The 12,972-nt window shown below is 32.7% G+C and overlaps 1 protein-coding gene across 3 annotated transcripts; it reads left to right on the forward strand.

Annotated features, from left to right (window-relative positions):
- The first annotated feature begins 287 nt into the window (after positions 1–287).
- LOC128219536 (uncharacterized MFS-type transporter YhjX-like) lies at positions 288–12,681 on the forward strand. 3 transcript variants are annotated; one of them, XM_052927356.1, is made up of 12 exons: positions 288–557; positions 2,955–3,144; positions 4,625–4,751; positions 5,133–5,275; positions 6,036–6,159; positions 6,557–6,627; positions 6,859–6,973; positions 7,399–7,521; positions 7,852–7,972; positions 8,156–8,244; positions 8,801–8,900; positions 11,568–12,681. In XM_052927356.1, exons 1-12 carry the CDS (start codon positions 476–478, stop codon positions 11,624–11,626), a joined length of 1,344 nt encoding a protein of 447 aa, XP_052783316.1. In that variant the 5' UTR covers positions 288–475; the 3' UTR covers positions 11,627–12,681. The 3 variants fall into 3 exon arrangements, with proteins under 3 accessions (XP_052783316.1, XP_052783317.1, XP_052783319.1); XM_052927359.1 differs by lacking the exon at positions 288–557 and adding an exon at positions 785–957; XM_052927357.1 differs by lacking the exon at positions 8,801–8,900.
- The last annotated feature ends 291 nt before the right edge of the window (positions 12,682–12,972 follow it).

A 12,972-nucleotide genomic window follows, 5' to 3' on the forward strand; every position in this document is an offset into this window, starting at 1 on the left:
GGTTTTTACCTTTATTCAATCACAGATGGACATGCTCATATATATGTTTCACCTTTATACAATCACAGTTTGAAATTCTCACATATATATTTAGGTCTCACCTAGGTCGTAAAACTAAGCTAAACAAATACACTTCAAACAATGAAAATATTTGATCATGCTGCTGATACAATATCTGCATGTGTAATACTTGACCTCGAAATCTGTAAACATATTTACGATTAAGTAAGCTAATGTGACTGAACGCATGTGTTGTAATCTAATCATTTCATGTCAATGTTATGTATTGTCATCTTTTTGTATTTGTATTTGACAGTTACCATAACCGTTACCATAACCATACTCATGTTATATGTAATGCTGAAATTCAAGTAAGCCCACTTGTATAACAATTATAAACGATGCTAATGAAGTGACTACACAAAGAAAAGTATTTGGATTTAAATTAATATGTTTTAAGTAAAACTGCAAGAAGATGGGGCTTTTACTTCCCTTGATATTTGTGATAGGAGGAAGTATCAGTATACATTTGTGTTTAGGCAGTTTCTACATATTTGGTGAGTTCAGATTTAACTTGCACATGCAATGCACAATTGCTGTAAATATACGTAAAGCGTTTATGAAACTTTGTTTCCGGATTTCCAACATACACTTATTTTTTCTCGCGATTTTATTTGTTTGTATTGTTTTTGTTCCGATCTTGTACCATTCAATAAGAGGAGAACTTTAAGTGACATGAGTTTTTCTACTGTAGGACCAAAATTGTGGAATGAGTTGCCTCTTAGTATCAGAAACTCAAAAACTGTAGAAACTTTTAAGATGAAACGGAAAACACATTACTTTAGAGACCTTTATGCATTATTTTAGAGACAGTAGTGACTGTGATAGTAAGGAAAGTGTATTAAAGAAAAAATACTGTCAACATTTTCTTATGTTGTGAATGCAATATTTCATTACGTACGTGTATCATGATGAGTTTTATAATATGATTTTTTTTAGGTTTTTGAAATATATTGGAATCATTTCAGATTGCTTGTTAATTTTTAACTTATAACAGTTTAGCAGTTAAATGCACATTTCTTCCATTAACTTGCTTTTACATTCATTTTATTTATTTGTACAACGCCATTGAATATGTATTTATGTAAAAAAGGCGTTTTATCAAATTAAAGTGTTTCATGTTTCAACATGCGAATAAACAGTAATCATAGGTTATCTTTTTAATATTGACCATGACAAAATGTTTACGGGGTTCTTAACGTGAAAACAACCCTCTTCAAATATATTTTTATTCGACTAATCCCGTCAAAGATAACATTATTTCTTGGTAGTGATATCGGAAACAGACTTATATTTTATGTTTCGGCCTAGCGGCTTTATTTCATTATTTAAACATTGATATACATGTAACATATTTTGTATTGCTTTCATAATGAGAAAAATGAATAATGAAGTGGCGTTTTAAGTATGCTTTTCCGTTTAACCCGACGCTAATAATTATTACATTCATATACTTATCTCATTGTTTATAAGAAGTGATGTTTTCTATGTTACTATTTTCATTGTAAAATTTGAAGATAAACTAAATATTTATTCGAAACTTTGCTCTATGTATATGGAAGAGTTCATTTTGGAGATCTACAGAAGATGGAGTTAGCGCAGCGAGGCCGCAGGCCGAGAAACTCGCCTCATATTCATTCATTCCCTGTAGAACGCCATTAGTTATTACATGTAGTTGTTCGCATTTATTTTACTCACTACCTCCCCCCTCTTTGTAGTCACGTGGTATATGGACGCAAAATTTAAATCGCCCAGGAGTTAAATAGCTTAATAAAATCAGTAAATGAGAATCGTACGATGGTAAATTGTCCCGGCATTGTGAATATTTCATAATCATGATATTTGTTCATTACAGCAGATGCAATAAAATGTCTGTTATACAAAAAGGGTAAAGGACCGACAGATAAACTTTTAGGATACTTTTCGTTATATATCAACGAATTGTAGGATTTTGGATTATCATAATTGTATGTACCGCAGTACGTTTGCGTGGTACAGTTACTGGGATGATGTATTTCATAAAGATGGTTTGCTCTTCAGTAACGCTATTCTGAATTATTTTGGCATGAGAATGAATATCAACAAAAATTGGACATTTTGGTATTGGATTGTGCTTGCTTGGTTGTATACTAGAAAGAGAATAATAAAAGTAGAAGATCTAACGTAAATGCTTAATTATTTTTTATTTGTATTTTGTCACATAAATATTTATAAATGTGTACTGAATAGTTGTTTATAAGATTCGATAGCTGATTACAAATCTATTTCAAATTTGCGTTCATGACGTAAGCTTCAACTGCGTCAAAACAACGGCACCATTGGCTGTCAGTCATAGTTACTTCGCGCATGTGCAGAGGGATCCGAGAACTATGGAAAAAAAACGTCTGTACCAAATCATGTAGACCGACAAAATAATCTATGCGAAGATAGAAGTTTGTACTCACCGTCAAATCTGCTCTATATGAAATGGAGATACAGTAAATGTGGTAAAATGACGATTGCGATTTACCCGTAAATATGTGCGAGCACCAATAATATTGTGCAGCAACGGTAAAAAAACAACAACACGGAACCAACGATTTACGACTGTTTGCAAAAGCACCAAAACACGTTTGAAACACCAATGAAAATTATCAATATAAAGATTCTGGCGGTGGTATCTGCGCACCTCGTCAGTCGTTTGTTACATTTGATGCGTAAACGTATACGCCAGTTCACTGATGGCGGCAGTCGTTTTTTCAAAGGAGTGAGTTCGATGGAACGCTGTGAATTCTGCACTTGATTTGAATATCCACTTCGTAGATCGGGGCGGAGTTAAAGCCACGCTCATCCACTTCTTCAAGACTTAAAAGTTAATTTGCAAAACTTAACATACATTAGTATTGCTCTTTCAGGCAACATCAGCCCGTACATGATATCGTACCTGAAGAACCGCACGAGCGAACACTCTCTGCGTAATGAGGACAATATTTGGATAATGAACGCAGCGACCATTTTGTCCCCTGTTGCAATGACCCTTGGCGGGATCTTGGACAGGAAATGGGGTGTGAAAGTGGCATGCAGCATTGGATGCGCTCTGTTCTGGTAAGTGGTACAGATAGTTGGATATTTACACAAGTTATCATATGCTATGCCATGGATCTTAGTTTTGCTAAAAGGGTGAGGGTAGGCCGATTTCTATGTGGGTTCGTCAGCATGCCAGGTCCCCCTGATTATTCTTTTCAGCTAGATCATTTTAGGTGCAATTTTTGCGTATATTTCCTACCGGTAAATATATTTACAAGCACAACGATGTTACTTTAGAACCTCAAATTTATATGTTTAGCATTTATTATTATTATTTACTTGATTTTCTGGAAAGGTTATAACAAAATGTAGGCCGCGGCGTGCATGTTTGGTCTATATTATAAATATTTAATTTAATAAAGTAGTTCATTTCCCATTTAGATGATCAGAGGAAAACGTGATATTTCCTCTTGATTTTTTGAAAAACATGCTTAAACCGTTCACCACTTTTTGTATTTAAAAAGAATTAAAATTATGACGTCATGGCACCTGGTGGGACGTCACCATTTAAAAGAAAGCAAAATTTGTTAAAAGTATAGTGTAAGTGATGTGAATTTACTGTATATAATCTCTGTTTTCATTTTATCTTATAAACAATATTAAAACGATCGGATATAGCTTATCATTTATATTGTGTTTTAAATTGTCTCGAGTGGCCTACTTTATTTCTGCAATGCATGTGTAGCTCGGGAAGAGACCGTGATTTATTTATCAGTTTGTGGTATATTCGACTCATCATCGGCGCAGGTAAAAAGATAAGACACAAAGGATCTGACACTCGTCATCATATTATACACACTTTTATTCAACTCGTCCAGGACATATGTTAGTAAGCTCACCAAAGGTGCCATTACTGCCACATTTCCTGACCTCGTTTAATAAAAGAACGTATTATATGACGACTCGTGACATACCCTCTCTCTCTCTCTCTCTCTCTCTCTCTAATATATATATATATATATATATATATATATATATATATATATATATATATATATATATATATATATATATTTATATATATATACATACATATAGTATATTTGCTTTTTAAAGGCGAACTTATTTCATTTAAAACAAAAATACGATATAAATAATATACTATTTTTTAAATCTAAATTCACCGCTTTTGTTTGTGTTTTTTGTGGCCATATATGATCTTGGTGTTGTAAAATAGACATGATCATGTCTTACACATTTAGTTTAATTTGAATCATTTTAATCGCTCACAAATTAACACGTATCTGTTTCTTTATTATATTATATGGGAATGAAGATAATGAAGAATGGGTTGGTTGGCACGCTATATATGACCGACCCTATAAACCTTAGTTTATAAAAGAAATTATCATTTAATCCTGTTATTGTATGGTTCGTGTGTTGGTCCTCTACATTTGATTGATTTGTACACTGTGGCTGTGTACGTAAGAAGTGTCCTTTCAATGTCCAGGTTTAGCATGAAATGTATGTAGTATGTAGCTTTGTATCAATGATTCAGTTCTGGAGTCGCCCTCAGCTATTTTACCATCAAAAGTTCTCTGGCGCTGGTGTCATTAACCTATGGTATGCTGGCAAATTTTGGAGCATCAATTGCATACGGCCCCCCTGCACAAAACGCAGCCAAGGTATTTAATAACTCACTTCGAATGAACATGAACGGATTATTACAATCCAAGCTAAACAGACACTTAATGATTTACATTGCGAGACACACAATGCACCAGCGACAACGAATGCTCAATGAAACATCGTTGACGTTGTGAGTCTCGCGGTGTGTTTGTCTATATTTACTCAGTGTGCTCTTGAACATGCTCGTAATTAATTGACCGCTGGGATAGTCCAGCATTAATACCATTGTATGATTTGAGTAAAATAATATTTAACTTCATTTTCTAGACACTACTTCTGTTCACGGTTCGAAAAATGTTTATTCTTATTTAATGTACCAGGAAGTACAACATAAATAAACATAATGAAGTTCTTTTTTGTTCTACTTTTTCATGCAGTGGATTCCGAAGCACCCCACATTTGCTGTGGGATTGATCGTCTGTGGCTACGGCGGTGGTGCATTTATATTCAACTTCGTTGTCACTGGTTTTATCAACCCTAATAACCTGTCTCCAGATCTTGTAGAAGCTGGGAATAAAAAGTTTGTATATTAAGGTTGGAGATCACTAATTAACATTCTCATTGCCTCAAATACTAAAAATAGAATAATGTTGGCAGGCTATTTCCACGGTGGCCAGCAAAACTAAAACTAGCCTTAAGGTTTAGCCTTTTAAATTTCGAAAATGGTATCTAGAAAAATTAATGTGACGTAAGATAAACTCATCTTAAAAACTAGACCCTAAGTACCCAAAACAGCTCTCGTAGCCGCTGGTGTTCCTCCCTCTAAATATATTCATGAAAGACGTTCTCACAGTTTCCTCAATATTTCAGCGATTTATTATAAATAATTACCCTCATGACATTGGTATGATATCTTTCTTTACCACTTCTATTTTGTATTTTATTGGAGCATGTCATTTTGAGTAATAACATCCGATTTCGAAGGGGAGTACTTTTTCTTCTACAATGCCTTTACATAATAAGTTATATTTGCTTGTAATAAAAACATACAATACATCCATTTATAATTTTCCTTCATTCAGTGTTGGAGTCAAACTGTGCTCCAGTGTACGAAAATTAAAAGCGTTTTTAAAAGTTACAATTATCTGATCAATGACACGTCATTCATTTGAAAATCATATGTGGAAGAGACTGTTGAAAGATTGAAGTGTAGCGTAGTTTTTAAGCAATCATTTACTCCGAAAACATGCTTTTTGAAAAATACAAGGATAATAGAAATTATTTACTACGTCGACATGCAAAATACTGTGTAAGCATATACTAGCATTATTTCCACACAGATACTTCACCCAAAAGGCTGTGTTGGACCGTGTCCCGTACGTGTTTCTGTTACTGGCAGGGATATATCTTGCAATGTGTGTCATTGGGATCATAGCCGTTACTCCTCCACCTGTCCCGGGTCAGGTAATATAACTCAAGGCACCCCCTGTCATATGAAACACAAACGATGTTGGTCAATGTAATACCACCATTCCGCGGCGATAACCCACCATTTACTAATACAATTATTTGATTGTTAAATGTATAAAATGTTATCTTCTATTGTAATATTAAGACGTTGTGTGTATCACTGTAATGGTCAGGCGTAAAACATGTGACTCTAAACTGGTTCATCGTTGAATATTAGACGATTGGCCTTGTCCCCGTAGTTTCCACTGTATTATGATGCAAAGGCATCCAAGTACTCAGACGATGTTGCCAATAAACGTTATCATCTGTAACAGAAACATTGTATAATTTTTATTACTTATTAATCACAACAATATTCAATACCATGCTTATATGTATGTGTTTGTAACAGGAAGGATGTCTGCACCATTTGCGTGAAGATGAAGAGCTGATGGTCAACCAAGGAATTAACTTAATGCCAAGGTACATAGCGTCAGCTATCATTTATTTGTAAATAAAGATTTGTGGACATCTGTGTGGACTTATTTTGGGCCAAAATGATATATTTGCTGATATTGCCAATAAACTGAAACTGAAACTGTAATCATATGCGTATTAATGGTCTTAGTTTAACATTTCGCTTGTTCAAAACTCAGCTATGGTTAAACTGATATTGCACGCTGTAAATGTATGTTTCTTATTCTAACGCTACAGGGAGTCTGCCCTTGTTATTATGCTGAGAGTAATCAAAAACAAGAATGCCTGGATATGGATGTGGATCCTATTTTTGATATTTTGTGGTCTCCAGTTTGCCAACAGTTTCTACAAGGTAACTTTAAATAAGTATGGTTGAAGTACCAACGTTGACAAACAGCAACATATATTTGATTTTAATTTAACGTGTAGAACTTGATAAGAAAAAGGTAAAATAGTAATTAGTAGTAGCGATTTGTAAATAGTAAGACATATATTTGTGTTCTATGAATATATGACTTAGGCACACATCACAGTATATAATCTTAACGTTACAACTCTGTATAGTGTTTGTGAATGGTAAAATTATATATATATATATATATATATATATATATATATATATATATATATATATATATATATATATATATCCTTTACCAGCATATATATATATATATATATATATATATATATATATATATATATATATATATATATATATATATATATATATGCTGGTCAAGGATCTCCTTTAATAATGATCGTACCTTATTTCAGGACTATGGGCAAACATTCATATCAGATGATCATTTTCTTGCACTTATTGGGTCGATGTCGTCTATATTTAACTGCTTGTTGAGACCAGTATGGGGTGTTATTATGGACAAGTACGGCTTTGAGGTAAGAATGCTTGGCTTTAAAGATACGGAGATTTTGTATTTAATCATTTCACTGTACCATATTGTAAGTATAACTCTAAGCCCATGATATCTTCACGCGTACGAAGTCCTTTAAACACTTTACTCATGTGAGGTTTTTGCATTGAAATGACAGCATCTACATGTTTTTTGTCTATAATTAATTAATTTAATGTAGCAAAACTATAAAAAGATAAATCTTTAGTAGTGGTGTTTAGTTATTTATTTTGTATTACTTGAAGAGCGTTGCTCTTATTGTGTGTAGGAAATCTTTATGTACCATCTTAGGCATCTATGTTATTGTTGTTTCCAGTTCGCGATAAAGTGGCTGTCGATGATTTTTACAATATTGTCGTGTACTATTATGTATACCGAAAAAATGCACAAAATATTCTTCTTACTATGGATATGTGGAATGTATGGGAGTTATTGTGGTGAGTCAATGCGGTCATTTACGTACTTTCTTTGGGATACATGGTTTGCATAACAGTAACATGAATAGAGCCTTTTTGTCCTTGTAAACATCGGTTTGTAAAACTGCATTGTGACGTACCATTTTATGGCAATTAAAAATTGTACCCTGTGATGATACCAAAAACATACACGCGTTTTTGTAGGGCTATGGGCCATAGGACCATCAACACTTGGACAACTGTTTGGTGTAGAAAATATGGCAGTGAGCATGGGATTTATGTTCGTGGCAGTTGTAAGTATTGCTATGATTGCTGTTGTTGTGTTTGTTATACAGCGTCATTGACATCCACACCCTTTAGGTATGTGAGTTACCATAAAGCAAAGGAATAAAGTTATTACGATAAAGTCACTACCTTGGTTTCAACTATTTATACAACACGTTTCCTTCTCTTGATATTAAACACTGAGCATTCCATTCTCTGGATATATAACATTGTGCATTGGTTTTTCTTGATATATAACACGGAGAATTCCCTTCTCTTGATATTTAACATTGTGTATTGGTTTCTCTTGATATATAACACTAAAGCATAACCTTCTCTTGATATATAACAATTAGCAATCCCTTCTCTTGATATATAACAATTAGCAATCCCTTCGCTTGATATATAACATTGGACATTGGTTTCTCTTGATATATAACATTTTGTATTGATTTCTCTTCATATATAACATTGTGCATTGGTTTTTCTTCATATGTAACATTGTGCTTTGGTTTCTTTTGTTGTAAAACGATGTGTATTCCCTTTTTTTGATCCAAAGTTTTGTGTATTCTTTTCTCTTTATAGTCCATCGGTACAATTGTGGGAGGATTTGTTGGTCTACACTTCCAGATGTTGATAGGCTGGCACTGGCTATTCATATCAGCCGGCTTTCTCTCAGCAGGGGGTATTGGTCATTTTGCCAAATTTAGCATTTTGATCGTGAAAAAATCATACTCATTAAAGGCCTAGTTTAAGCCTTGTTCTTTAAGTGCCCCCCCCCCCCCCCAAGTTCCGTGTAAAATACACAACTTCTGTGTATTGATCCTAATCTTTATTGTCGTGTGCTGTCCATCAGATTTCCGATCTGAGTGTCCTGCTGTGCAGTTCTGAATGTTTTATTATAAAAATTAACAAAACATATCTCATCATTAGATCTATGTACTCGTCTATAAAATCAAGGGTGAAACAATGTAATTAGTTTTAAAAGTGATCAAATCGACTGTGTGTTAGGGGTTCGTCCTGGTGAATGTTTGTTTCATTTTTATATAGCATGTTTTTGAATGACATAGAAGATTCTTTTAACTCAAGTGGCTTAGAAGGTTTAGAGGTTAATGTTTTTAAAATGCTTATATGTTATACGCAGACGACATAGTTATCTTTGCAAAAAGTATTAAAGAAATGCAAATTAAGTTGAAATACACTGGACTCTTATTGGAATCGTTGGAAACTTGTTGTTAATTACTTGTAAGTAAGTTTACATATTTAAGTATTGATTTTACCCCGACGGGGTCATTTTTTGAAGCACAGAATTGTATAGCGGGCCAAGCACTTAAAAGCATTTTTGCAATGAATAAGTATTTGCATAAATTTACAGATCTATCAGTGAGTCATAGAATGGAACTTTTTGGTAAACTTTTTATTCCCATTTTAAACTATGGAAGTGAGGTCTGGGGTTCGTAAAGGGAAAGGTTTTAGAACGAATTCATCTTCATTTTTGTAAACGAATATTAGGTGTACAAATAAATACACAAAATGATTTTAAATATGGTGAATTAGGGCGAACTGACTTTCAAGTGAGAAGGTAATATTATAACATAGTTAGGTTCTGGTTAAAGATTTTAAAATCCAAAGAAAATAAATATGTGACACACGTTTACACCATATTAAAAAGGGAGTTGGAATCCTATCCACAACGTAAATCCTGGTGCTCTTTTTTAAAGGATTTATTGTGTTCTCTTGGTTTTTATGAAGTTTGGCTTTTCCAAGATGTTGGCAATGATAAGATAACATTTTCTCGCAAATGTACGACAATGCTTAAAAGATCAGTTTGTTTAGGGCTGAAATGGAAGATTACAGGATTCTACCATGGCTAATTTTTATAGATATAAAACTTGTTTTAAGCCTCAGCCACATTCAGATGTAATCAATAATAGTAAATTTAGAATAGCTTTAGCAAAATTATGTGTTTCCCCACATAGACTATATATAGAGACTGGAAGAAGGGCTAGACCTGTATCAATACCCGTTCTAGAGAGAAAATGTATCGAATGTAATATTTTAGAAGACGAATACCATTTTGTTATTGAATGTCCATTGTATACATTGTATAATAATGTTCGAAACTCTTCATTGCCGCCCTACTATTTACGACATCCTAGTATGCACAAATTTATAGAGTTAATTAACACTAAAAATGAAGGAACATTGAAGAATTTGCGTTAATTTGTTTACAAAGCTTTTCACATTATGTCAAATAGATATTTTGTAACAGTCTAGTATTATAGCCATTGTCATAAAATTTATTATTTATTTATTTGAAAACTTCGAAAAAACACTATAATAGCACATTATTATGATTTAATCATGATGCTTCATAATGTGGATAACAAAAGTGATCATGCGTTTAAAGTGGGTTTAAACATATATTAAACATATATTACGTTATATCACTTTTAAAAAAAATCTTACTCTTATGTGTTTATTAATTGTTTTCAATCGCTTTAATTAAAAAATACATTAGCTATGCATATTGTTTATATGTATTCGTGAGACAATGAGATTATCTACTCTAAAAGTGTCAACTCTAAATAGTCCTGAGCCAGCAAACAAATATACAGAAAATTCGACCACCAGTGCAATTAACAGGAGAAGCACAGCAGGGGATTATCATGCCAAACAATCTTTAAACTAGGCATTTAAAGCGTAGCGCTTATTTTTTCTCTCCGGTCTCCTGACCTACCTCCCGATTCAATTAATGCTTCGTTTAATTCCATATGACATTTTTTTCTGACCGTTAGATTTTTCTCCTTTGATATTTATTACTTCTTTTCGGTTATTTTTCGCTTGGGAAATACGCCAACGTGTATTTTTATAGAACGCTCTTATTCGTTTTGATCCATACCAAAATAGCATTGTTTTGAAATTTGAAGATGATATTCAGACACAACTTTACCTAAAAATAATAATAATAATAATAATAATAATAATAATAATAATAATAATAATAAATAGTAATAAAAATAGTAATAAAAATAAATCCCCACCTACCTACCTACATGTACCTACCCTATTTAGTTGCGGAATGTGAAATCGGAAACAAACCCTCTTTTGTATTTGGCCATATGTGATATTATAGTGCATCAGTTTTCAAACCTTTGGAACGCTTCGAACGCTAATTGTTTTTCACTATCTTGATAAAATGTCATTCGGTAATGCATATTTAATCTATTTATTACACATATGTACTAAAAAATTACATACAAAAGTACTTCCAGGTGAATGTTTTATAATTAAATGTTCGTGAATTATAAAAATACAATGGCTCGAATGCATGAATTGTTGTCTGTTTCAGCGTTTTTTTTGTCGTTCTTCTTCGATGGCAGGAATATCAACACCGGGAAAAGAATTTAGTTGTCGTCGACCATCAAAAGTTCTATGTTTACTGTTGCCTTATTCAATCTGTGAGGTATAAGTACCTCTAAAGAACTTAACTGTCCTGATTTTAAAATAAAAGTTCAGTGATATACCATGTACAATATTAATTGAATAGTGTTGTTTCACCTGTCGTTATATATGTATTTGCAATAATTATCAATACAAAGTTCTGAATGTATAGTTCCGTATATTTGAGTTGTGTTCATAAAACAAGTTTCTGTATTTCATGTGGTTACTTTTCTGCAAATTTCGATAATATTTTCAAGGTGATATGTTAAGACATGAACTTAATTTTATTTATATTACATGTAGTTCCGTTTATCGATTAAATGCGTTGTCGACAAACAAAGATGTACAGTTTGTGCAAGGTATTATATTCGACCGTGATTATATGTATTAATTGAAATAGCTGGTTGTAAGAAAATAGAAGACATAGAACACAAATTCACAAACAAGAAACATAGAACAGCACACAACTCTACAAGCAGCACAGTGCATAAATAATATATACATGTATATATAAAAATAATTGGTATGTTTATCAAGAATTGTTTGGTACCGCCTTGGAACGGTCAGTTAAATGTAAATTTACTGGGGGGTTAAACCAGTTTATGTGCACAAACCTCACTCGTAACCCGAAACATTTGATCAAATGACGTCACAATAACGCGGGAAATGATCAACTACTTGAAATCGCTTTTAAACGTAAAATTGAAGCACTTATGACAACAATACATTTATCGTATCATAAATTAACACTTTCTAAAATGTTGATTTATATTTTACGGGACTTGCTGAGACAATACAAACAACAACAAAATGAACATTTTTCATGTACAGTACTGTTAAGACCAAACTTGACAGTTAGTGAACTTCTTGTTCACTATCAGTTCACCATCAGTGCACTTCGTAGTGCACTAGGGTAAGACAAGGGAAAGACTAGGGAAAGACTAAATGCAGACAAGGGGCTGACCAGATGAGGTTTATTCAGTCTATAATAAAGGCTATCTTTACAGTGAAACTTAGAATGATGGGTGTAGTTTAAACAGATGTTTTAATGTTAATCAATTTATAGAGAATATTTATAATCCATTTGGATCTTCATGTAAATGATTTAGATTTATTAAATTAAAAAACTGATGTTTTGTAAAAAAGAAATTGTCAAACAAAGATATTTAAATGTTTTTGTTTTTGTTTTCTTTATTAATATGCATTGCATTATTTTGATATTAATTGATAGGTATAATTATATAACTTTGGTTCTGGGTTAAAGGGTTTCATCTTCAAACACTTATTGAACATAATGATGAAATGAATTCATA

The sequence above is a fragment of the Mya arenaria genome, chromosome 15, assembly GCF_026914265.1.
Source record: "Mya arenaria isolate MELC-2E11 chromosome 15, ASM2691426v1".
Taxonomy (NCBI): domain Eukaryota; kingdom Metazoa; phylum Mollusca; class Bivalvia; order Myida; family Myidae; genus Mya; species Mya arenaria.